This window comes from Giraffa tippelskirchi, chromosome 13, assembly GCF_054371585.1.
Source record: "Giraffa tippelskirchi isolate mGirTip1 chromosome 13, T2T-mGirTip1v1.2.pri, whole genome shotgun sequence".
NCBI classification, from domain to species: Eukaryota; Metazoa; Chordata; class Mammalia; order Artiodactyla; family Giraffidae; genus Giraffa; species Giraffa tippelskirchi.
In genome coordinates this window covers 112,922,694-112,950,234 of record NC_137287.1, presented here as the reverse complement: position 1 = coordinate 112,950,234, position 27,541 = coordinate 112,922,694, and the positions used below count along the sequence as shown (strand labels likewise).

General features: G+C 43.3%; 1 protein-coding gene across 7 annotated transcripts in view; it reads left to right on the top strand.

Moving 5' to 3' along the window:
• The window catches only part of PTPRT (protein tyrosine phosphatase receptor type T), a 1,099,906-nt gene that overhangs the window by 496,820 nt on the left and 575,545 nt on the right, over positions 1–27,541 (top strand). For all 7 annotated transcript variants that reach the window (XM_081556965.1, XM_081556964.1, XM_081556963.1 and 4 more), the window contains one exon: positions 25,051–25,344. In XM_081556965.1, coding sequence (XP_081413091.1) covers positions 25,051–25,344 — 294 coding nt within the window. The remainder of the gene's footprint in view (positions 1–25,050; positions 25,345–27,541) is intronic.

The window sequence follows — 27,541 nt, the reverse complement described above, 5'->3', positions numbered from 1 at the left end:
AATGTTCAGAAAACTAAGGTCATGGCATCTGGTCCCATCATTTCATGGCAAATAGATGGGGAAACAGTGGAAACAGTGGCTGACTTTATTTTTTGGGCTCCAAAATCACTGCAGATGGTGACTGCAGCCATGGAATTAAAAGATGCTTAGTCCTTGGAAGTAAAGTTACGACCAACCTAGACAGCATATTAAAAAGCAGAGACATTACTTTGCCAACAAAGGTCCGTCTAGTCAAGGCTATGGCTCTTCCAGTGGTCATGTATGAATGTGAGAGTTGGACTATAAAGAAAGCTGAGCACCGCAGAATTGATGCTTTTGAACTGTGGTGTTGGAGAGGACTCTTGAGAGTCCCTTGGACTGCAAGGAGATACAACCAGTCCATCCTAAATGAGATCAGTCCTGGGTGTTCATTGGAAGGACTGATGCTGAAGCTGAAACTCCAAAACTTTGGCCACCTGATGCAAAGAATTGACTCATTTGAAAATACCCTGATGCTGGGAAAGATTGAAGGCAGGAGGAGAAGGGGGCGACAGAGGATGAAATGGTTGGATGGTATCACCGGCTCAATGGACATGGGTTTGGGTGGACTCAGGCAAATGGCAACCCAGACCAGTATTCTTGCCTGGAGAATGCCATAGACAGAGGCACCTGGCGGGCTACGGCCCATGGAGTTGCAGAGTTGGGCATGACTGAATACACCTGCACTGAGGCTGAGTGAGTTCTAAAAACTCAATGAAAGACGGTCTCAGAGCCTGAAATCTGTACTGTAAAGGAGTCTTCCAGTTACACACACCACGGTATTTTCTGAGTATTATCACTGAACATCCCACTGTGACTCCCATCATTACTGACTAATCCAACGTTGTGTGGGTTATGAACGCCCACCATTACAGCAGTAAGCTTGCCTTCCTCTCCCTGCTCTGTCTTGGATAATTTACCTTGCTGCTTCAAGATTTTCTCTGGAATGAACAAGGATGACTCACATTATTGCCCTAAAACCCCACGAAAATGTATCACCACTCTCTTCCTTCCCAGTGTGATAAATCTGATTAGCACTTGCGGATGGTCATTCGTGGCCATGCAGCGGTTTAAAATGCACTGAAAGATTTGTTCAGCTAAACCAAAGTTGTCAGGTGGATTGCCAGGGGGAATTCTTGTTGCAGACACAAGTTGTGTTATGTCTGCTGTAGACTTGTGGCGGCTTTCAAATTGCTGCTAGGAGATAAATCCATTAATCAGTGTGGACCTCCCACACTCTCTCTGCTAGGCTCTGGGCTCCTTAGAGGCACAATGTGTGTCTTCACCCTGTCTCAGGGTGTCTATCATGATATGCTCTTGGTAATTTATTTTTAATTTTTTAATTTTAACATGAAATTCTTAAAAAAAAAAAAAAAAAAGAAGCACCAGCTATCACAGCTGAAAATGACCACTGAGCGTGCCTCCTCCAGCCCCCGGATGCAGGTCCTAAGAACCACAGAGGGCAGTGATAGCTCTCGAGTCACACAGCGAGACCCAGCGAGAGCTATATGTGAACCCTGGCTCCTGACTTCAAGCCCAGGGCTCCCACTCTCCTCTGTACTTTTCTTGGCAGCGCCTGTCAAGGAAGGATGCGAAGAATTCCACTTGGGCTTTATTCTACTGTTTTACAGTCTCTTCTGAGTAATAAGGTCGGCTTGTTTAATAAGTTCAGCTTCAAAGTAGGTCAGGGATTTTATTTCTGTGCACGGGCCATTAGCATTCTTAAGTGAGAACACATTTTTTTAACTGAGAAAATATCCGCTGTGTCGATGAGGCGCCCAGTGTCTGCCCGTTGCCTAAGCTGTGTCATATCCTTTTATACCACAAAGCCCCTGCCAGGGGGCTTATCAGTGGGGGGTGCTGAATCTGGGTGGGAGGGACAGGGAGGGGGCCACGTGCTCTGGAGGGACCCCGGGAGCTGCAGCCCGTGGTGGAGCGTGGGCCCGAGGGCAAGGTGACTTCCACAGGCTTCTCGGGCTGGTGGTCCAATGGGAGGTTTGTGGTTTGTTTTGTCAGGCCTCATTCTCTGAGAACCCCCAAACAGGAGTTTAGAGAGGGTGGAGAATTGTGTCAAGAAATTTCTCAACTCTCTTGTGACTTAAGTGCCTTCCCAGATCCTGTCACCCGGTGGCCAGGCTCAAGGAACAGAGTCTGTGATGCTGGTCTTACTGCGGTTTGTCCGGGAGAAGGATTAGGATGTGCCTGGCTGGGGAGTGGGGTTGGGAGGAGGGCGACATGACACCTCATCTATTTAGGGCTGTTCCTGAGGATCATATCAATTTTATATTTTTAGCCATGACCCGAATTGTTTCATGGGCTCGTTCCTTTGTCAGTTGCCTTTAACCTAAATGGGGCTGGTAACGCGATAGAAGAAAAAATGGTTTCTATTCAAACTTCCTGTGTGAGGCCCTGTGCTTGGCACTGTGAGGGGTGTGAGAGCAGGACTGGCCACATTCCCCACCTTGCAGTGACTGTTGTTAGGGAGAAAGGCACCGACACAAATGAGCAAGACCATGCAGAGCGTGATGGGGCCATTGTGGCCTCCGTTTCCCGCACATCAGTCTTGGCTGTGCCCCCATCATGACTTCTTTTCCTCATCTGTTCTCTCGTTTGTTTGACACTCTTGCTTTTAAAAAAGACATACCTTCCTCGCTTTTTCAAATGATATTTCATATTACTGTAATCATCACTACATGACTACAATGAGCTCAAGTCAGATAGGTTTTGGTTGCAAGCAAAAGTACATTTTCAACTATTAAACTAGCTTATAGATAAATGCACATTGGTGTGCACCTGTCTTCATCCCGGGTACCATAGTTTGAAACAGGTCAGGGAGGCTTTCTGAAACAGCTGAGATGTTAGAAGGGCCTGGAAGGATGGAGCGCTTCGAGCAAGTGCATGATGACCAGGGATATTTCATGTATGATTCAGTGTAAATAAGCTGGGTGCCTCAGTCCACAAGGCTTTTGTAGGGGCGTAGAATAAGATGTGATACATTGGCCCCTTAGGACTGTGCTTTTTACTGCTCTTAGGCTGTTGGCAAAGGAAATATCATGAGATTGGATTTCTCCACCATCACTTGCCTTTCCTACCTAGTTTTTTTGTGTGTGTGTGTGCATTATCACTACATAATTGTGAGTTGTTGGTTGGGTTAATCAATGCAGGGCTCTCTCTGAACATTAGAACTCCTCTCTGGATCTCGAGCCAGGAGGAGGCAGATAGATGAGGAAGGCCATTCATTCATTTGTCATTCATTCATTTAAGTGTTCATTCACTGCTAACCCCAGTGCTGGAATTACACCAACATACATGCAATATTGGGGCTTCCCTTGTAGCTCAATTAGTAAAGAATCTGCCTGCAGTGCAGGAGACCTAGGTTCGATCCCTGGGTTAGGGAGATCTCTTGGAGGAGGAACTGGCAACCCATTCCAGTATCCTTGCCTGGAAACCCTCATGGACAGAGGAGCCTGGTGGGCTGCAGTCCATGGGGTCACAAAGAGTCGGACACGACTGAGCGACTAACACTTCCTTGCTTACTTACATGCAATATTACTAAAGAACAGGGGGTGATTGAAGGTCACTCAAAGGCCACGCATATAAAGAGTGTTCAGGAAGTATTTTGATGAATGAATGACTGGTGCAGCCCTGTGATTCTCAAACTTGGCTGCACATTGGAAATAACTTGGAAATTAAAAAAAAAAAAATGATGCTTGGGCATCACCTCAGAGATTTTGATTTCATTGATATAGGATTGAGACCTAAATGGCAGGGGCTTTCAGACATCTCCATGTGATTCTAATGTGCAGCTAAGTTGTAAGCCACTGTTGCAACGCTGAAGATCATTTTAGAGTAACGTTGACATGTTGACATACACACACTACCTCCTGTAAAACAGATCGCTAGTGGGAAGCTGCTGTATAGCACAGGGAGCGCAAGTCAGTGCTCTGTGGTGACCTAAAGGGTGGAATGCAGGGGAAGTGGGAAGGAGGCTCAAGAGGGAGGAGATATATGTATACACATAGCTGATTCATCTTGTTGTACAGCATAAACTAAAACAATATTGTGAAGCAATTATCTTCCAAATAAAAAAAAAATTTTTTAAGATGGAAAAAAAATACAGGGGTCCTTTAGTAAAAAATAGTCCTTGGGCCTGTGTGGGGAATGGACTTGGAGAGACCCAGTCTGTTAGCCGTTTAGGGTGAGCAGAGTTTAATTTCCTCAAAGGACTCCTGTGAGCACGAGGTCCTGCAGAGTTTTAATAGCAATCTTCCCATTTCTTCAAGGGGCTCCACTTAAGCTTCTCTCCTACAAAGGAACTGGTTACTTTAGCTTCTGAATTGGCCTTGCGGCCCCCCAGTGTTCCCACATCAGCCTTCTGGGCAGAACATCGATAGTTTGGGGTCAATCGTGAGTACATCCTGACTGTTGGGAAACCTCATTGGGGTTTCCAAGTAGGAACATATAATCAAAGGTACATTTCTTCTCTGTTAGGGGAATCAAAGGTAGAAGCAGAAATTCATGGGGCAATTTAAAGAGGCCATAAAGGCCTTCAAGCTGTGAAGAGCTTGGTAGGAATGATGCCATTAGAGATCAATTCTTTAAAAAAAAATGTTAATACCTTGGGAAAATTGCTACATTAAACCTATTTGTCCTTTGGTATATGTAGCTTTAATCAGATTGCTTTCCTGATTAAGATCTAGATGAGGTTTTGGGCAAGATTTTTTAAAACTTTATTATTACTTGTGTGTGTGTTTTTCCTCCATGAAGAATGGTGGCAATTTCACCCAGGCCATCAATGTGCTCCCTTGAATAGGCCGTGGTATATCTCCCGAGCAGGGCAAGCTTTCAAATTCACTCCTCATTTTATTACAACTATGACTACAAAGGTGAGTTTTAAACATGTCCTCCATTTTATATCACCCCATTAAGAAATAAAGAGGCAGATTTTAGGGCTAGTTTTTATTAGCAAATGATACTCCACTGCTAGAACATTTGAATTCATCGTTCCTTGGTCTAGACCCCTCTGTTCTAACCCACAAAAACTCTTTTGTCCATCATCCATTCAGTTCCATTCATGCAAACATCCATCCATATCTTGTTGACAATGCCTTCTTTATTTGAAGTAATGAGCAAATTAATGCTTTCATAGGTATCAGTATCATATAATATATGGAAGAAATATTTTCAATGGCCAGATGTTAATTCCCTTCTTTGCTTACCACTGCAAAATAAAGTACTGGGCTTACCAAGTGTTCAAGTACATTTTTAAATACATTGAAAATGTCTCCTTTGAGGGTGTCCTTCCATAAAAGTAGGCTGCCTTCTTTTATTTTTATCTCAAATAGATATAGCTGTGTCTCCTCCAGTCTTTTGCCTAGTTTATGAGCTTCAACTTCAAAAGTAATACTGAAACTGATCTTAAAGAAGCTTCGAGCATGTGTGTGTGTGTGTGTGTGTGTGTGTGTGTGTGCATTTTGATTGTGGCTCTTTATTATACTAACTCCTAACCTTTTCAGTTACAAAAAAGTCTGGTGATGTTTCTCCATATGATTAGTTATCTGTGGGATATGTATGGTAGATCAGTCACCTGTGACTACAGAGAAACTTACCCCCAAATGCAGTGGCTTAAAACCACAAGCCTTTATTACCTCACAGGCATGGGTCAGAATCCTGATACAGCTTAATGGGGTGGTTCTTGCTTAGGGTCTCTCATAGGATGTAGTCCTCCTGAGGCTTGACCAAGGCAGGGTCTGATCCTAGATGCACACACATGGCTGTCTTCAGAAGGTCCTGTGAAAAGACCACTTCCATAGCTGTGGGCCTCAGAGCCTCCGTTAGCAGTTGGCCTCAGAGCCTCATGAACTGTTGGCGGAAGATATTATTTGTGATGTGTGATTCAACTTAAGATAGCTCACAACGTGGCAGAAAGAGGAGGGGAGGGAGGAGTGGAGGAGAGAGGGGTGAGAGAGAGAGGGAGGGGAAGGGAAGAGGAGCCAGGAGAGAAGGAGGAAAGGAGAGAGAGAAAAAGAGGGAGGTGGAGGAAGAGAGAGGAAGGGGAGGAGAGAGGGGTAGATGAGACGGCAGAGAGAAAGAGGGAGGGAGACGAGGGAGGAGGGAAGGGCCGGAGAGAAGGGGAAAGGCTGTGGGGAGAGAGGAGGAGAGGGAGGAGAAGGTGGACAGGGGAGGCGTGCAGGATGGTAGTCTTTTTATGACCTAAACTCAGAGGTACCATCATCACATCACCTTTGCTAAACCGCTAGAAGTGAGCCAAGAGGGCTCACCCACTCTCAGAGGGGCAGGGTTGGCACAGCGATGTGAATTCCAGGAGTCAGTCACCAGGGACGATCTTAGAGACTGGCCACAATCGTTGTGGGCGGGCGTGGGGGTGGGTGTCTTTAAGCATGGCCATAAAAGTGGTGATCTTTTGCAAATGTTCAGGATTTTCTTGCACAGGAAATACTGAATTTTAGCTCTTCGCAGCTCTCCAGTAATAGAAGTCACATATTAAATAAATATCTCAGTCTGTCTTGCCCTGTCCATATTGAGAGCTGCTTAATAGTGATCACTAATTGAACTCGGGGTAGTGTTCCCATCTTCTTCCCAGTTAAGCTCCATGAGGGGATTCTGAAGGACAGTGTTGTGTTGAATCCAGGCCTTCTAGATTGTTCTAAATGTTACTGGCTTACATCTTTTTGGTGGTTCTGAGCATATGCTTCCTGTTTCCCATTTTTAAGCAACTATCCATCATCTTGATTGAAAACATGCTTTTAAAACTATTATACTTCTAAAAATTAAATGAAAAATGTGACTAAAACTTTCAAAGCAAACCAGACATATTTTTCAACATTTCTGTATTAAAATGAGAAAACTTGTATGGCAGGAAATAGAGCCAAGGATAGTTTATGTTTGTCAACCGAATGTTTGAGCCTAGTCTGGAATCTGAAATTATTTTTGAGCACTGATGACTTAGAATATAGTCAGAAGCAAAAAAATTAACACAGACTTGACATCACAGGGTCGTGAAGATCTTTTTTGTACAGTTCTTCTGTGTAGTCTTGCCACCTCTTCTTAATATCTTCTGCTTCTGTTAGGTCCATACCATTTCTGTCCTTTATCGAGCCCATCTTTGCATGAAATGTTCCTTTGGTATCTCTAATGTTCTTGAAGAGATATCTAGTCTTTCCCAATCTGTTGTTTTCCTCTATTTCTTTGCATTGATCGCTGAGGAAGGCTTTCTTATCTCTCCTTGCTATTCTTTGGAACTCTGCATTCAGATGGGAATATCTTTCCTTTTCTCCTTTGCTTTTCGCTTCTCTTCTCTTCCAAGCTATCTGTAAGGCCTCCTCAGACAGCCATTTTGCTTTTTTGCATTTCTTTTCCATGGGGATTGTCTTGATCCCTGTCTCCTGTACAATGTCACGAACCTCTGTCCATAGTTCATCAGGCACTCTGTCTATCAGATCTAGTCCCTTAAATCTATTTGTCACTTCTACTGTATACTCATAAGGGATTTGATCTAGGTCATACCTGAATGGACTAGTGGTTTTCCCTACTTTCTTCAATTTAAGTCTGAATTTGGCAATAAGCAGTTCATGATCTGAGCCACAGTCTGTTCCCGGTCTTGTTTTTGCTGACTGTATAGAGCTTCTCCATCTTTGGCTGCAAAGAATATAATCAATCTGATTTCGGTGTTGACCATCTGGTGATGTCCACGTGCAGAGTCTTCTCTTGTGTTGTTGGAAGAGGGTGTTTGCTATTACCAGTGCGTTCTCTTGGCAAAACTCTATTAGCCTTTGCCCTGCTTCATTCTGTACTCCAAGGCCAAATTTGCCTGTTATGCCAGGTGTTTCTTGACTTCCTACTTTTGCATTCCAGTCCCCTATAATGAAAAGGACATCTTTTTGGGGTGTTAGTTCTAGAAGGTCTTGTAGGTCTTCATATAACCATTCAGCTTCTTCGGCGTTACTGGTTGGCACATAGACTTGGATTGCTGTGATACTGAATGGTTTCCCTTGGAAACGAACAGAGATCATTCTGTCGTTTTTGAGATTGCATCCAAGTACTGCCTTTCAGACTCTTTTGTTGACCATGATGGCTACTCCATTTCTTCTAAGGGATTCTTGCCCACAGTAGTAGATATAGTGGTCATCTGAGTTAAATTCACCCATTCCAGTCCATCTTAGTTCGCTGATTGCTAGAATGTCGACGTTCACTCTTGCCATCTCCTGTTTGACCACTTCCGATTTGCCTTGATTCATGGACCTAACATTCCAGGTTCCTATGCAATATTGCTCTTTACAGCATCGGACTTTGCGTCTATCACCACTCACCTCCACAGCTGGGTATTGTTTTTGCTTTGGCTCCATCCCATCATGCTTTCTGGAGTTATTTCTCCAGTGATCTCCATTAGCATATTGGGCACCTACTGACCTGGGGAGTTCATCTTTCAGTTTCCTATCTTTTTGCCTTTTCATACTGTTCATGGGGTTCTCAAGGCAAGAATCCTGATGTGGTTTGCCACTCCCTTCTCCAGTGGACCACATTCTGTCAGACCTCTCCACCATGACTCATCTGTCTTGGGTGGCCCCACATGGCATGGCTTAGTTTCATTGAGATAGACAAAGCTGTGGTCTGTGTGATCAGATTAGCTAGTTTTCTGTAATTTTAGTTTCAGTGTATCTGCCCTCTGATGCCCTCTCGCAACACTTACCATCTTACTTGGGTTCCTCGATAAAGGACAGAAATGGTATGGCCTAACAGAAGCAGAAGATATTAAGAAGAGGTGGCAAGAATACACAGAAGAACTGTACAAAAAAGATCTTCACGACCCAGATAATCACGATGGTGTGATCATTCACCTAGAGCCAGACATCCTGGAATGTGAAGTCAAGTGGCCCTTAGAAAGCATCACTACGAACAAAGCTAGTGGAGGTGATGAAATTCCAATTGAGCTATTTCAAATCCTCAAAGGTGATGCTGTGAAAGTGCTGCACTCGATATGCCAGCAAATTTGGAAAACTCATCAGTGGCCACAGGACTGGAAAAGGTCAGTTTTCGTTCCAATCCCAAAGAAAGGCAATGCCAAAGAATGCTCAAACTACTGCACAGTTGCACTCATCTCACATGCTAGTAAAGTAATGCTCAAAATTCTCCAAGCCAGGATCCAGCAATATGTGAACCGTGAACTTCCAGATGTTCAAGCTGGTTTTAGAAAAGGCAAAGGAACCACAGATCAAATTGCCAACATCAGCTGGATCATCAAAAAAGCAAGAGAGTTCCAGAAAAACATCTATTTCTGCTTTATTGACTATGCCAAAGCCTTTGACTGTGTGGATCACAATAAACTGTGGACAATTCTGAAAGAGATGGGAATACCAGACCATCTGACCTGTCTCTTGAGAAACCTGTATGCAGGTCAGGAAGCAACAGTTAGAACTGGACATGGAACAACAGACTGGTTCCAAATAGGAAAATGAGTACGTCAAGGCTGTATATTGTCACCCTGCTTGTTTAACTTATATGCAGAGTACATCATGAGAAATGCTGGGCTGGAAGAAACACAAGCTGGAATCAAGATTGCTGGGAGAAATATCAATAACCTCAGATATGCAGATGACACCACCCTTATGGCAGAAAGTGAAGAAGAACTAAAGAGCCTCTTAATGAAAGTGAAAGAGGAGAGTGAAAAGTTGGCTTAAAGCTCAACGTTCAGAAAACTAAGATCATGGCATCTGGTCCCATCACTTCATGGGAAATAGATGGGGAAACAGTGGAAACAGTGTCAGACTTTATTTTTCTGGGCTCCAAAATTACTGCAGATGGTGATTGCAGCCATGAAATTAAAAGACACTTACTCCTTGGAAGGAAGGTTATGGCCAATCTAGCTAGCATATTTAAAAGCAGAGACATTACTTTGCCAACAAAAGTCTGTCTAGTCAAGCCTATGGTTTTTCCAGTGGTCATGTATGGATGTGAGAGTTGGACGGTGAAGAAAGCTGAGCGCTGAAGAATTGATGCTTTTGAACTGTGGTGTTGGAGAAGACTCTTGAGAGTCCCTTGGACTGCAAGGAGATCCAATCAGTCCATCCTAAAAGAAATCAATCCTGGGTGTTCATTGGAAGGTCTGATGTTGAAGCCGAAACTCCAATACTTTGGCCACCTCATTCGAAGAGTTGACTCATTGGAAAAGACCCTAATGCTGGGTAGGATTGGGGACGGGAGGAGAAGGGGACGACAGAGGATGAGATGGTTGGATGGCATCACCAACTCGATGGACATGGGTTTGAGTAGACTCCGGGAGTTGGTGATGGACAGAGAGGCCTGGCGTGCTGCAATTCATGGGGTCGCAAAGAGTCGGACACAACTGAGCGACTGAACTGAACTGACATCACAGACATTTATAACTGCAAATGTTGATAAATTGAACCTCATTGCAATTAAAACTTTTGCTTTGGGAAAGCTCATGTGAAGAAAATGAAAAGACAAGCGGTAGAGGGGGAAACCCTGCAAACCATCTGCATGACAAAGGACTAATATGTAGGGCATGTGAAGAATTCTTAAAACTCAACATCAAGAAAATCCAGACAATCCGAAACAACAGTCCAGTAAGAAAATGGGCAAAAGTTATGATCATACATCTTGCTGAAAAGACTAGACTAATGGCAAAAAAGCAAATGAAAAGCTATCAGCCATCAGGGTAGTATAAACTAAAACCACAGTGAGATAACACTGCCCACTTATTAGGATGGCTGAAAAATGATCACACCAAATTCTGGTGAAGATGCAGAAGAACTGGATCACTTGATGATGGAGTATAAAACGGTATAGCCACTCTGGAAAGCATTGTGACAGCTTGAAATCTCATATGCCCTGGGGACTGTATACTCCTTGACATTTATCCCAGAGAAAGGAAGAATTATAGAAATCTGTATAATTATGATTGCTCATAGCAGCCCCATTTGTAGTAGCTAAAAACTGGAAACAGCCCAGATGTCCTTCAACAGGTAACTGGTTAAACAACTATAGTCTATCCACACCATAGAACACAGCTTAATGAGCTGTTGATGTAGACAACCTGAGTGATCTTCAGGGAAGTACGCTTAGTGAAAAGAAGTCAAACCCCAAAGATGATATGGACAGGGAAGCCTGGTGTGCTGCAGTCCATGGGGTCGCAAGGAGTCAGACACGACTGAGTGACTAAACTGAGCTGAAAGATGACATATTGTCATTGAAATGTCAGAATTTTAGAATGGGTTTGTGGTTCCCAGGGGTTAAGGGTGAGGTGAAGGAGTCAGGATTTAGTATTTATTGTATATATCCCCGCATTTTGTTTGCTAATACAAGGTGTAGGATTTTTGTTTCTACATTTATGAGAGAGGTTAGTCTAAAAGTTTCTTTTCTTGTGATATGCTTGTAACCTGTTTGCATAATGATTATCTTGGGCTTGTAAAATGAGTGTGGAACTACTTCTCTTGGTATTCTATGAAAGAATGTGTCTCAAGGTGGTAGTTCCCTGAAGCCTTTTCATGTGTGAAAAAGTTCAAGCTTATTTTACTGTCTATCTTCCAGGAGAATTCTGTCCCAGCAACATATTCCATCCAAAAGCCCTGTCACTTTGCAGGTCCACTTGGAAGTTGCTCTTTATTTCTTTGGATTCCCTGTGCCTATATTTGAGAAGTCCATGGTTTGGGCTTCCCTGGTGGCTCAGCTTGTAAAGAATCCACCTGCCATGTGGAAGACCTGGGTTTGATCCCTGGGTTGGGAAGATCCCCTGGAGAAGGGAATGGCTACCCACTCTAGTATTCTGGCCTGGAGAATTCCATGATCTGTATAGTCTGTGGGGTTGCAAAGAGTCAGACAGGACCTCTGACTTTCACACAATTAGGATGTTAGAAATATCTAGACCAGTGCTTGAAATTCACCTTCTGCTCCTTGTTTCCTCTCTTTCCTGCCTGCTGCTTTACCTGGCACAGAAGTACCCAGCTGCAGGTGCCTGTGGTGGACACCAGCATGAAGCCCTTAATCCTGTTCCCAGAATCCAGTGTCTACCTGGCTGAGCCAGCATTGTGGCTTCTGGGGATGGGGGCAGTGGCCCATGGTCTATGGGACTGTGCATTATCCTATTGTTTCAAAGTTCTTACCCCAAGAGCTGCTATTAAGTTCTGCTAAGTTTCTCTACAGGCTGGATGTGGCAGAGTGCAGAGGGAGCCCAGGGGGATTTGGAAGAGGCTAATTTTTCAGTTCCTTAACATAAAGGGGGTAATCATCTCTTAAACTCTCCCCACAAACTGAGCAGGCTGTTATGGATAAGCCTCTTAATCCATCTGGACACCTTTTCCTGACACTTCAGAGCAGTTGATACTTCTAGTCACTTCCAGCCATTTCAGCAGCTTAGAGACTAATTATGCATCTCCCCCTTGCACATAGGGATATGCCAAGGAGAGAAATTTGCAAAATGAAAGTATCTCCAAAGCCCCAGCCCCTTCATTCTCTCACTGTGCCTGGCAGTGTAATAACTGATGAAGCTGCCTGGACTCAGGTTGCCTTTAATCTCGCATTTCTTTCCTCCCTCTCATCATCCCCTCTTCTTCTCGTCTTGCTTTTCTCAGACATGTCCTGTTAAGCTGGCTGCCATGTTTCCCCCTGCCCCTGGTGCTTGCTGAGTGTGAGTTGCCTATCCTGGTGGGAAATGAGTGGCTTCCTCATGCGTGAAGCTGAAAATGATTTCATCGCATGTGCTACCAAGTGCCCAGATGCTCAGAGTGGAGATCAGAGGAGAGTTGAAAAGCTAGATCCAATGGCTTATTAATGGAGAGAGCTATGGGGTGGGGAGAAGGGCCAGCACAGGAGGTCAAGAGGGATGAGAATAGTAATAACTCATGCTTATTTAGGGTCTGTCTTGTTTCAGGCATTTACATTTGATCTTCACAAAGACCCAGGGAGATATGATCCATTACCCTGGTTTTACATGTGAAGAAATCGAGGCTCAGAGAAGTTCTGTAACTTGCCCACAGTCATGCAATTAAGTAACAGAGATTGTAAGCCAACCTCTATCTGTTGGATCCAACATTCTTGAATGTTCAGTATATCATGCTGCCTTTTATGAGCGAAAATGAATACGAACATGCAAAAGGATGGAGTGGTGAGCATTGGGCACAGTGTGGAGAAGTCTGTAGTGCATTGGGGTGCTGGGCAGGGAAAGTGAAGTGGACACCCACTTATATGGGTTGGGGGAGCATTGTGGAGGTCAGGGAGAGACTGTGGTCTCATCCAGCCTGTTGAATCCTAGCCTTATACTGGTCCCATCTTCCCTTGCCCCTTAGATGCATTCAGTGACCGAGTCCTGCTCAATCTTCTAGTTCCTCTCACTCTGCCTATCCAACCCCATGGTCCTCATCTTGGTCCAGACCTCCATCATCATCTCTCGGTAATGGACACAACTTCCCGCTGACTCGAGTCTCTCTCCTTCAGACCCATTCAGCCAGCAAGAGGAGTGTCCAAAGAGACCACGTGTGTGTGTCACACCACCACTTACAAAGCCTCAGGCTTCTCAGGAAGCCCTTCCTGATCTGGTCCCCATTGACTTCTCAGATCTCCTTGCTGCTGTTTCCCGACTCTCACCTGTGTTGCGGAGGATATGTCCCAGTCTCTTCTCATCTCTGGGAAGGCTCCCTTCTCCCCAGGTGCCTGTCAGACTCTCCCGTCATTCCATGATGTCATGACTCGATTCCTCCAGGAAGCCTTCCCTCCCCTGCTCCATCTGATCTACTCCTTGTGTTAGTTTTCTTGGGCTGCTGTAACTAACAACCACAAACTTATTTAGCAGCTTAATAAAAAAACAAACACATAGTTATTGCCTTAAAAATAAGGAAGCTAAAATGGGTCAACAGGGTTGCATTTCTTTTGGCTCCAGGGGAGAATTATTCCCTTACCTTTTCCGTTTCTAGAGACCACCTGCATTCTTTGCCTTGTGGTCCTTCCTCCATGTTCAGCTGTGCAACCTCTTTCAGTTTCTCTCTGAGCCTGTTTCTTCTGTCTTCTTATTTCACATATAAAGGTCTTTGTGATTACATCAGGCCTGTCTGGCTATTCCAAGATCCTCTCCCCACTCAAAATCTTTAACTTAATCACATCCTCAAAGGCAACTCTACCATGTAAAATACTGGAGATCAGGACTCCTCCCTAGCATACAGAAGTGTAGACTTGGATGTCTTTGGAACTCAGAGATCCAAATAGGCAAAGGCACGAGTTTCCTCCACCCTGTTCTCCATAGCCGGGCTGTTGGGCAAAGGGTGGCAGTCTACATACCCCAAACTGCTCTAGGACAAGAAGCTCCTGCAGTGTGGCCTCTGGTTCTGAAGACGTAGAGTCCAGGCTTTCCTAGGCCCCTCTCTGGGGGAGATAGACTCTTGAGTCATACTTTCTTAGGACTCTTGATTAGCTGGCGAGGACAGAAAAGGCCCTTCTAGAGTGATGATTCGGCTCTTAACATTGGGACGTGGCCCAGCAAAGAGTCCTCTCAAAAAATGTCAAGGCTGCGGTGGGGACAGCGGAGCCAGGAGCAGACCGAGTGTTGAGTGTTGCAGATCACGAACTCTCTCCTGGTGCTAAGTCGTTACTGAATTATGCATTTTTAAATGAATTCATTGGCTGCAGCACGGCCGTGTAAAGTAGACCGAGGCTGAGCTCATAAATGTACTTACTTGTGGAAGAGCTGGCAAGAGTATACACTGAGAGGACTGTGGCCCCTTTTCATCCTGACACAGCGAGGGGAATGCCTTTAATGGGATCTTTGTGTCTCTCTGTAGGGGGTGTGAAATGGGGGCACCAGCTGTTTCCCACCGACTACTGACTGACTCCATGGACTCCTGGCTGGGAGGAGGAAGATAATAGTAGCTAACACAGCATACTTGTTATGTGCTAGGACTGTTCCAAGGGTATTGAATGCAATACCTTACCTAATCCTCATAGCACCCTCCATGGGGGAGGTATTATTATTGCCCCCATTTTACAGATGAGGAAAGTGAGGTGCAGAGAGGTTAAGTAACTTGCCCCAGCTTTTGTAATATCTTTTTTTAATTATTTATTTTAATGGAGGGTAATTACTTTAAAATATTGTGATGGTTTTTGCTAAACATCAACATGAATCGGCCATAGGCATACATGTGCCCCCTCCCTACCCCACCCCCCAGGTTGTCACAGATCACCGACTTTGGGTTCCCTGTGTCATGCATCAAACTCACACTTGTTATCTATTTTACATATGGTAATGTGTATGTTTCAGTGCTATAATAAACACATGAAAAAATGCTCAATATCACTCATTATTAGAGAAATGCAAATCAAAACCACAGTCAGATATCATCTCATACCAATCAGAACAACCATCATCAAAAAGCCTATAAACAATAAATGCTGGAGAGGGTGTGGAGAAAAGGGAACTCTCTTAAACACTGCTGGTAGGAATGCAAACCGATACAACCACTATGGAGAACAGTATGGAGATTCCTTTAAAAACTAGGAATAAAACTATCATAATATCTTAATTGGAATTTCTCCAAACTGAGAATATCCTGAGACAGGGATTTGCAAATAGTTTATTTGGAATTTGAAGGGAACACTGATTGAGTGGAGGGGGTTGGAGACAGGAAAGGAAGAAAGGCACTAACCTAATATGTCCAGCGACCTCATGAGAAAAGGGAAATTTGGACAGAGAGACACAGACAGAGGGAGAAGGCCATGTAAAGACAGAGGCAGAGGTGGAGGGATGGCTCTCCAAGCAAAGAAGATCAAACATAAGAATCAAGGTGCCAGAGAGGTTTCCCTGGAGCCTTTGGAGGGAGCAGGTCACCTTTGACACCCTGGTTTCAGACTTCTCAGCTCTAGAACTGAGAGACTATACATGTTTTAAGCCTCCCAGTTTGTGGTGTCTAGCTACAGAAGTCCTAGGAAATCAGGATACTTGTCCTTGGCTACAGGGAAGTTGCTTGACTGAGGGGCAATGCCTGCACCCCTAAACAGCCCATATCCAATTAATAACACAGGGAGACAAAAGGTTGCCGCCCTTGCCTCAGTGAGGAGCTGTGAAGTGGTGCATTTTCTGCTCCAGAGCACCTCTGGGATGAGGATGGCCTAGTCTTTAGACAAAAATCATATCCTGGCTCCCTAGTCCACCTTCTTCTGAAAACTTTCCTCCAGTTAGTCACTGCACAGAATCCTTGTCTCAAGCTCTGCTTCTGGGACTCTGGGCTAAGGACCCTGCAGCACAGACCACACGGCCAGGAGGTTGTCGCAGAGGACACCTCACTCTTTCTTTTTTTCTCACAGAAGTCAGTTCATATTTTTAGCTGTAGAACCAGCATTTTTAAAATTTTATTTTTTATTTACCTATACTTGATTCACAATGATGTGTTAGTTTCAGATGTACAGCAAAGTGATTCAGTTATACACACACACATATTATTTTTTAATGGATCATTTAATGTGATACCATTTTGTTTTATTATTTTTTTACTTTTTGGCCATACTACATGGAATGTGGGATCTTAATTCTCTGACCAAGGATCGAAACCCATACCCCTTGCATTGAAAGCATAAAATCTTAATCGCTGGACCACCAGGGAAGTCCCTATATACATATATGTGTGTGTGTGTGTGTGTGTGTGTGTGTGTGTTCTTTTTCAGATTCTTTTCCCTTATAGGTCATTATTAATTCAAAATATTAACTAGAATTCACTGTGTTGTACAGTAGTTCCTTGTTGGTTATCTGCTTTATATATAGTAGTGCATATATGTTAACTCCAGTCTCTTAATTTATCCCTCCTTCCTCTTTAGTAAGCATGTGTGTGTTTTCTATGTCTATGGGTCTAGTTCTGTGTTATATATAAGTTCATCTGTTTAAAAAAAATAAGAGAGCTCACTTAAAAAAAAAAAATAATGTATATTTTTTAAATTGGAGGCTAATTACCTTGCAATGTTGTCGTGGTTTTTGCCATATGTTGACAAGAATCAGACAAGACAAGTGAGACGATAAAAAGGGAAGAGTGTTTCAGCAGAGGGACCAACACAGGCAAAAACACCTCCTGAGACCTCTGTATCGCTTGTGAGGGGAGCTCAGTAGTCAGGGAACCTGGAAAGGTTGGGAGAGGCCAGCTTTTGGAGGCCTGGTGTGACATTCTGGTGGACAGCAGGTGGAGAAAGACTGTGATCTGTATTTCAAAGTACTTTTTCACTGTTAAAACTCTTCACTACTTGTGTGAACACCATAGACTGAGCTCCTTATCCCTGGAGATAAGCTTCAAGCTGAGTCTTAGCTCATGTTAGGGATTTCTGCATCTGGCAGTTAGGGCTAATGTCTTTCCATGTATGTTCTATATCTGTGGTTCTGAGATAGTTGACTGTTATTGCTGCCAGGTTAACAAAGTACTGACTGGCTAGTTACCAGATCTGGCTTCTTCTCTATGACCAAAACCACTTTTCTATGACCTTGAAAGATAAATCATTTCATCCTCCTCAACTGTGGGGATCCCAGTAGCAGTAGACAGTATAATGTAGTGATTACAAGCCCTGCCCTGGGATCTTCCTAAGTTTGAAACCTGGTTCCTTTTCTTACTAGCCTTGTGATTGTGAGCCATGAACCTCCTTAAGCTTTGGGTTTTTAAAATTAGTTTATAAAATGAGATTGCTAATATCCCCTGTCTGAAGAATGTGCCAGGATTTAAATAAGATGATGCATATAAAGTTCTTAGCACAGTGCCTGGCACACAGTGAATCCTAAGTGAGCACTTTCACTCTGCTGAACTCACAGGCTGTGGATCTGAAGTAGAAGCACGCTTTTTATGTTAACACTTACAGCACAAAGAGGGTTGGTGCAGTATTGAGAACAGGGGGAAGACTTTGGAAAGGTCTGGGTTTACACATGGTTCTGTTCATTCACTGTGTGTGATGAGGAAGGTTACCTAAGGTAGCTGAGCCCTGGTCTCCTCACTTGTAAGATGTGTGCTTTGTGGGGCACCAGAGGCTTCCCTGGTGGCTCAGACGGTAAAGCGTCTGTCTGCAGTGCGGGAGACCTGGGTTCGATCCCTGGATTGGGAAAATCCCCTGGAGAAGGAAATGGCAATTCACTCCAGTTCTCTTGCTTGGAAAATCCCATGGATGGAGGAGCCTAGTAGGCTATAGCCTGTGGGGTCGCAAAGAGTCGGACACAACTGAGCGACTTCATTTTCACTTTCTTTCAGAGGAAAATGAATGAAGAAACAGGTAGAGCGCTATAAAATATTAGTTGCTATGATTAGGGGACCTTTCAGAAGTCAAGTCTCAACTTACAGTGGAGGTGTCTGAGCCATGCCAAAAGCAGCCATGATTTCTCCTTATTAGGAGCTATGGGGGAAGAACTGGCTTGGCAAAGGGACACGGATGTGGTTCTTGATTCTTGTTACCTGTTGTCTGGGCAGATGAAAGGGGAGATTGACTGTTAAATACTCCTGGTGGTGGAGGGCACAGAATCCCAACAGAGGTCCCACTGGTTAGAAAAGTTCAACATGTAAGAACACTTATTTAATACGCTTATCTTTGGAATAAATACCCAATCCAGGTTTATTAGAGGACATTTGTAGACACACACAAAAAAGAAAACAGTACTTATTTTCCCACAGTCCTAAGGAAAACATCAACTTTTGGCATATTTCTGCCTACACGTTTTAAGAGGCATAGGTAGGTGGGATTTTTTTGTTTTATTTTAATTTAGTTAAAATTGGGCTTTTGTACCTTTGGAGAGTCTTGTCTAAGGAGAAACTGTTCCATGGAAATTTTTCATGTTCAGTTTCAGAATAATTGCCAGAGCAAGGGTTAACCATTCACAGTGCAATTGCTAACATTTAAGCACAATCTAAATTCCATTGGGATTTCTGTCTTTTTTTAAAGTTTGGGTTTTGTCTTGGTTTGACCTGGCATGAGGCAGTGATTCCCTTCTAGATTCTTACCTGAGAAAGAAGAGTCTTGCGTTAGTGATCATCCCATGAGACTGATCCTTTTACTGTCCCAGTTTCTCCATCTTAGAGGTCATGATTTCAGTTCACCCCAGTGTGGACTGAAATCTATCATCAAGTAATTTTTCTGCAAGGTAGTATATATAGATAATACATCTTATGCATTTTTCAGAATCTAAACTTGCCTATCTATTGGCTTTGCCAATGTACCACAACTTAGCTGTCTATAAACATCTTGGGATATGAAATATCCTTTTAAAATCTTGTGTGTGTATTATACTATTGTAAGTGGAATGCAGACCCTTTTAGTACGACTTCTTGGCTGCAATCCTGGTTCTTTAAATTACTAACTGTTTGATGTTGGGCACGTTACTTAATCTGCATCTCTTTCTTCTGTTCAGAAAAATGTGAATCATAATATTGTCTATTCCTAGAGTTACTGTGAAGATTAAATGAGTTAATACTTTTAAGACACTAAGAACAGTGACAGGTTCATCAAAAGCACCAGCATTGTTCATTAGCTGCCGTTGCTGTCGTTTGTAGTTACAATTGCTATTATCACTTTCTCTTATATCCCTGTGTTTCAAGCTGAAATGATGTAGTATGGAAACTGATTTTTCAGTTTTTTTGTTTTGTTTTGATGAAGATTTGTTTTTGTCTAGATGCTTGTGGGAATTTTTCTTTAGTCTGGTATTTCAAAATATTGCCAGTATGTTCTTAAGTTTGAGTCTCATCATTGATTTTTCCTACAACCCGCTGTGCTCTTCATAGTCTGCAAATTCAGACCTTCATTTAGTTAAAAAAAAATTTTCTTTAGCTATGTCTTTGATTATTGTTCTGTTCCAGGCATTTGATATCTTCTCCCAAACATATTCAATTCTTAGCTTGGGTGTCCATCCACTGTTCTCTATAACACTATGTTTCTTTTTCTTTGTCTTGCCACCCCAACCTCTTATTTTGGGACAACTTATCCAATATTTTCTCTGTCCATTTAAACAAGTCATTAAACATTTATTGCACATTGGCCATAAGTTAAGGTTAGACACAAAGACTAATTCTAGTCGACATCTACTGCTAGATTGGATGCTATACCTACTTATTCTGCCTTCTGCTCGGGGACCTCATGGGCCAGAGATGAATGAGGTGGTGCAATCTACTGCTGGCAACATAGTCAGAGTAGAGTCGGTAAGCATATCCACATAGAACCCCTATGGTCCTTGGCAGAAAATTCAGTTATTTTTATAATTTGAACCATCTTTTGTGCTAAAGATGACAATATTGAGAGCCACCAAGACTGAGTAGTGTCCAGGGTCACACAGCTATCTAGTAGTGGAGGACAAAGACTCAGGCCTTGGCCCCAAACTAGATTCTTCTCCTCTTTGATATTCCATGCCTTATCTGATACAAGAGTGTTGCATGCTGATTGGTGAAAAGCTAACCAGCATGATGCTTTTGAAATATCTACTGTGTGTCTAGCCTTGTGGTCTATACAACTGAGGCATTATGAAGCAGGCTTGAAAAGAAAAATGGCCACAGTTTGGTTCAAAGCAAAAGAATGATGTTCCAGTTGGGAAAAATGGCATGTGTGCAAGTGTGGATGTGGCAGTGATAAAATAGTCTCTGGGTATATGTGGCATGTTGGCGGGTGGGGCAGGGTAGGGCGTTCCCATGGATTCATATGCTTCAGTAAATGCAGTGCAATTAGAAAGGTGATCAGGAGGGAGGCAGAGGGTGATAGTGTCAGAAGCCAGTTTATATTCACCTTAAACATGTCTAAGAGCTCACTTCAACCTTAGTAGCATTCAGTTTTTCTCAAAATACTTGATTTCTGTCTGGAGCAGACAATACACAAGCTCTCCAGCTATTTGAAGCACTTTTGCTCTCTGTAGGAATTTCTGGGGAGTCAAACTGTTACAAGTGCTCACAGCAGGAAAGAGAAAGACAGAATTGGTCTGGAGATTGCTGCCTGAGGATGAAGCAGAATTGCATTAAGGGGTCACTTCACCACCTACCTGTTGAAGGAGAGCCTTGACTGGTCAGGGGCAATCGCTGCCCAGACCTCAGGGATGAAGGCTCCTGGGGTTCTTGTTCTCAGAGTGCTTTGATTCCTGGCTGGAGGGAGGTTGGTACCATCTCCCAACCCAGATCTCATCTTCCTGAAAACCAGGCTCCCTCCCTCTTGATTTTGTTCCAACCTTTGTCAGCAAGGATTACCATCAAATGTCAAACACTTCCTCCTGGCTTTGCACAGTTGATGGTGAGGGGCCAGGTATAGAGAGGTATTAGTCATTTCATATGTGAAAAGACTCATGAAAACACCAGTAACAGAGGCCTCATGGACACTGAATCTGCTGACACCTTGATCTTGGACTTCTCGGCCTCTAGAACTGTGGGAAATAAATGTTGTTTAAGCCACCTAATCTATAGTATTTTGTTATAGCAGCCCAAACACCTAAGATAGCCTCTGCAGAAGATTTCTACATAAGATATAACATTAAATGGGCAGAGTCATGTTTTCTTCTTTAAATATTTTAGCCCAACTGTTGAATCTATGAATGTGTTGGGTGGGTCATGGTCATGGGAACCTAGACATTTACCAGGCTTGGTCTGGTGGAAATCTTAGCATGTTTATATTCACCAAGTATTTGGGAGCCTGGAAGCACTAGATCTATGACACCTACATCAAGTTCCATTTTCTTACATGGTTGTGCTCCCAGGCTTTAGCTCCTGCAACAAAGGGTGGCTTTAGGGTCCCTGAAAAGTGTCAGCTTTTAGGGGCATGTGGGCTGTCAGGAGAATCTCTGTGGATTTCTTTTATTCTCAGCATCGAATCTTCAAGAATTCATACAAGGTCTTCAAAAAGGTTCATGAATTCCTGAAATGATGTACAAAACTCTAGGTAGTATGCTTATGTACATTTTCCTGAGAAAAGTCTAGAATTTCTCACATTTCCATAGCATCCTGTGTATCCCCCAAAGTTAAAGACTACTCGTATAGACTTCTTTTAATGATCTTTCTGGTTATCTGCTTCAGCATCTCAAGTATAGGAGGAGAAAACCATAGGTAGAAATGCTACCTGGGCCCTGAGTTCTCAAGCTGTCTACACCTTCTTCTAGCTTCCTGGGCTCTTCCTAGTTCTTGGTTTCCTTTCTGATGACTCAAGTGGTTGAATTAGATGGCTTCATAGAATTCTTCCAGTGTCTGGCTGAATACCTCATCTCAGAGAGGAAAACTGAAACAAGCACAGTCTTTCTGTGCATTATTTTAAAAGGCAGTACCTACCAAAAAAAATCATTCCTGCTTGTTTTTCTCTTTGATTCACTAGCTCATGTGCCTTCTAAAGAATTCCAATTATAAATCAATAAATTACTAAAAACAGGAAGAACAAAAGAATAATCTGATGACTTCTTGGAATCAGATACGGGAAACACTGGGATGTACTTTGTGATATATTCTTGAGTGATCACAGGGGAGGACAAGTCTGCACATGGACATGTAAACTAGTGTGACATTTGAGATGGACACATTTATATCCTTGAGGGAGTGTTTGTTACTATACTTGCACCTACCGTCAGACATACATGAAAAGAGACTAAGCATTTGGAGAGACTAATACTTGATTTTCTTTCTGGTGGTCAGCAATTTACTGCTAATGCCTGAAGTAGGAGAGTACAAACTAGAGTGGAAAGTCCATGGAAGAGAACTTATTGTAATCACTTGCTCAAGCCTTAAAGTACTGAAGTCTGCTGATCTTAATTCTGTCCAGGGCCTGTCTGTGAATAATTTTACTAAGGAATTGGGCAGAGTCATCACAGAGCTACAAAAATATCACCCTTGGGGCCTCATCGGAGACTGATGGGAACTCTGAAGAGTAGATAATGGTGATCAAAGGGTCTATATATTTAAAATGCACAAAGGATGAACCCAGAAATTATCTGCCTGCCAACTTAACTTCTCTACCTGGAAAAAATTATCCAAAAATCAATTTGCAAACACCTTTGAGATAACAAGGCATTGAGCAATAATCTCCATGGCTTTGTAAAGAAAAGCATCTAGCTTGACTAATCTGCTTAATTTCCTCCTCTGACCAAATGGCAGGCTATAATAGTGGCAATTTGAACTTGTCCCTGAAGATCTGCTTCAAGCCACACTGAGAAAATATTGTCCATCTTTGCTTCATAGTGATTGTTCTCTTCCTGGAGAATTTTCATTGCTAGATAATTAATTAGAAAGAAAACACTGAATGAGACCTATCTTCCCAAAGCTCCCACCTGAGTTCCAAACTGAAGTTGATATCTGCCTTAATAGCCCAGAGGCCCTCCAAAAGTTCTTGAACATAGCTTTGGTGTACTCCATCCCAAATGCCTTCCCCACCCTTACTTCCTAGTTCTACACCAAGAATCACTAACTTATTCATACCCTTGGACAGATAACCCACTTCCTGAGAGTTGGTCCTAAGAAAATATAAGACAAGAAGGACTGTACAAAGGAAGGACTGTACAAAGAAAGATGTTTGTTGCAGCATTATTTACCTTCACAAAACTTGAAACTACTCATGTGCCCATTAATCGGAGCATAATTATTGTAATTATCTGATGCACTGTTCTATCACTACTAAATACAGTGATGGTAAAATCCATATAGTATATAAACAAAGTCCTTTGGTTGTAATAAATGAGGGAAGAAAAGAAAATCTTCTTTGAGTCTATGTGTTACTGTAACTACACACAAAAATGATTTAAGTATATGAATAGAAATTGGAATGGAACATGAAGATATAAAAATGGCAATTATATTGGGTGGTAAGGAAGGGGGATTGTTTTCTCTTTCTTCTCTCTTCTTTATTGTTGTTCCACTGCTGAGTTTTGCTACAAATAAAAATAAATATACCCACACTGGTTTGTAGACAATGTGTATCGAGAGATAAACAGCCTTCCAAGGGGAGAGCTGGTGTTGGAAGGCAAACTGATGTGGGTTCCCTTTTGCCTTACCTGCTCCACTGTCTTGGTTAAGTGATATGATCACTTGGGCTCTCAGGTTTTTAATCCATCAAAATGGAGGTGCTAATATTCCAAGAATGACACTAATAATGAAAGTGAAATTTTCTGGTAAAAAAGTATAAAGCAATTGTTAATTTCTGCAGCTTTGCCAGTGAGCTAAAAATTGCCAGAGAGAGGCCACCATTAGTGCTTGTTGAAATTCTAGTCTATTTAGCTGAAGTTATAGAACTTAGTAGAAGAGAGGTGGCAACACATAGGAGATCCAAAACAGCTCAGCATGACTTTTCCCTTGACCCTTGATTTCCCACTGGCATCACTGTGATCATGACCCTCTCTCTGTGGAGGAAGTTGTTAGAGTTGTGGAAGAAGAAGTTGAACTCCCATTATGTCATCATCCTTTTGCTAATTCAGCTCCTATCACCATTCCACAGACTGTCCACTAACAATCTGTGTGTTCCTATAAAAGAAGTGTTTGTAAACCCCTGACTCCCATGGGTTTTGAACCAAACTCTGCAGCTGATTTAGTAAAGGTTGGTTCTCATTTGAGGATAGAAAACAGAATATTAACCCAGGCAGCTTTGCTGTGTTCAGGAAAAATATTTTCCTCACAATGACCTTATTTCTTTCCTTTCTTTAAATGAAGGAGTTTTGATGAAAGTGTTTAGTTGCTCAGTTGTGTCCAACTCTTTGTGAGCCCATAGACTATATATAGCCCACCAGGCTCCTCTGTCCGTGGAATTCTCCAGGCAGAAATACTGGAGTGGGTTGCCATTCCCTTCTCCAGGGAATCTTCCCAACCCAGGGATCGAACCTGGGTCTCCTGCATTGCAGGCAGATTCTTTATCATCTGAGCCACCAGGGAAGATTGAATATAGTTACTGAAGAAATACTGATTCAGGCATTTACATACAATTAGTTAATTAACTTAATTGATTTTGGGTTATTTTCTATGGCTGTATGGAATTCTGTCCTTTGTCCTCACATGTTTGGAGTCTGTTCTGTAAACCATTTGGGTCTGACATCCTTTGCTGATTCCTGTCTTTCAGAGCCTCCCACGCCCATCGCCCCTCCAGAGCTGCTGGCCGTGGGGGCCACCTACCTGTGGATCAAGCCAAATGCCAACTCCATCATTGGAGATGGCCCCATCATCCTGAAGGAGGTGGAGTACCGCACCACCACGGGCACCTGGGCGGAGACCCACATCGTCGACTCTCCCAACTATAAGCTGTGGCATCTGGACCCCGATGTGGAGTATGAGATCCGAGTGCTGCTCACGCGGCCAGGAGAAGGGGGCACGGGACCACCGGGGCCTCCCCTCACCACCAGAACCAAATGTGCAGGTAGGACCCTTCTTCCTGACTCTGTTTTGAGATATTGTGCAGTTGCTGTGAGTGATGCTCCTCTTGAAGTTGTGACAGTCATTCCTCAACTTCTTTGATATGAGTGTCCATCCTGTTGGGGTAAAAAACAGTATTTGGTCTTGTCTTTGAGGTTTTGGAGACATCTCTAGGGCCCTCCTGGCTTCACCTGTGAGTCTAAGAATCACATAATTCTAGCTCTAGACTAGCCTCTCTGGTCCTGGAGAGTTTCCTGGATTGGACAGTATTTCCCGGGACACTGTTTCTTTCTCCCCAAATATTCCTGGTACCTTTGGAGTATCTGAGGCTTCCTACTGCTGACAGCACCTCTGAGGACTCTTGGTTCTGTGTCTTTGAAGGGTCCTGGTCTTGTTTCTTTGAGGGCTCCTGGCTGTGTCCCTGAAGGGTCCAGCTCCGGTTGTATCTCTGGAGGCTCCTGGCTCTGACTATGTGACCTGAGGTTTCACTTGGTCTATGTCTCTCTGAGTGCTTCTGATTCATCTTGCTTATCCTGTGTCTTTCTGATTTTAGTTTTGTCCCTGAGGATCCCTGGGCTTGGCTTGTGACTTGAGTGAGCTCTTGGCTTTGACAATGTCCTTGAGTGCTCCTGGTTCTAGTCCAGCCTCTGAGGTGCCCCTCGTGCCTTCTGGCTAAAGCATCTCTCAGTGGATTCTGGAAATGCCTTCATCCCTCAGAGCTTCCTGCCTCTGTGCCCCTTGGGGCTACTGGCATCTACTAGGAGTCTGGGTTGGGATGGTCTGTCCAGAGGTCTTCTGAATCCTAAATCCCTACAGGCTCCTGGCTCAGTGTTTCCTTCAGCCAGGCTCTGACAGTTTGTCTGTGGTTCCAGGTGATGCTAAAGAGTTTGCTGACTAGGACTGTGTCTGAGAGGGTTCTTTGTATCCAACTGTATCCTCAAGAGTCTAGGCTTCTGTGCTGTTTCTAATAAAGGGAGCTAGCTGGGGTTGTACCCCTGGTTGTACTCTTAGATATTCTGACTTTGAATGCAACTCAAGCAAAAAAGGACTTAGTATTAATGTGGGATTTTTTTGTTCTTGATTTGGCAAATCACATTATTTATCTTATTTTTCTCAAGTAACCATTTGATGTAAGTACTTTTATCTCACATATAAATGAAAGAATCAAGACAACATTATTAAACATTTTATCCAAAGTCATAGAATTAGCCAGCAGCACACTCAGGGTTTGCACTAAGGTTTTCTGACTCAAATGCACCTGATCATTGGTCACATGTTGATAAATACATAGAGAGAGCTGTGTGCCATTAGTTTGGAATATAGAGCTGGAGGTGCTCCAGTGGAGGACCAGGGACATGGCAACATGAGCCATTGACTTCTGATGGGAAAAGAATCCCTCTGGCTTCTGGGTGGGGAGTGAAGGACCCATCAGTACAGTGATTTCCATGGAACAAAAATAAAAATAAAACAGTTAGGCTATAGTGCAACATATGTGTGCCTAAAAATCACCGCACTGTTCAAAGTTACACAATAAAAACTTCCGGGTTCATGGGGAAGAGTGGGGCAAGGGCACAGCTTTCATTAGTGACAGTCCCAAAAGAGAGGAACCTAGTAAAAATGGCACAGCTCTACACATGTTGATCTGTATCAGTTCAGTTCAGTCACTCAGTTGTGTCCGACTCTTTGCGACCCCATGGACTGCAGCATGCCAGGCCTCCCTGTCCATCACCAACTCCCAGAGTTTACTCAAACAAATGTCCACTGAGTCGGTGATGCCATCCAACCATCTCATCCTCTGTTGATCTGTATACACATGTACAATTGTACAACTGTAATACAAATGGGGTGTTACCTTGAAATGTCCTGAAGTTTGCTTGTAGAAGTGGGTATCAGAAAGGCTGCAGTCCATGAGCTACAGGGAGGCGGTGGAGGAGGACTGTCTGAAGGTGGTGGGGAGTTGATCCACATGTGGATCAACATGGCTTGTAACACACACAGTGAACAGGAGGAGCAGGGAGATACTTGAGGCAGGTGCATCTGGTGTGTTCCTATGTGGTTCAGTCCAGCTGAGTGTAGTTTTCTGCTCCACTAGTGTTTCTGTGTGCAACATCACACATAGCCAATGTGAAATTCATGTTATACTGACAGTGTTCCCTAATGTGTCAATCATGTTGGAGAACATTTGCTTTCGGAAACAAGCG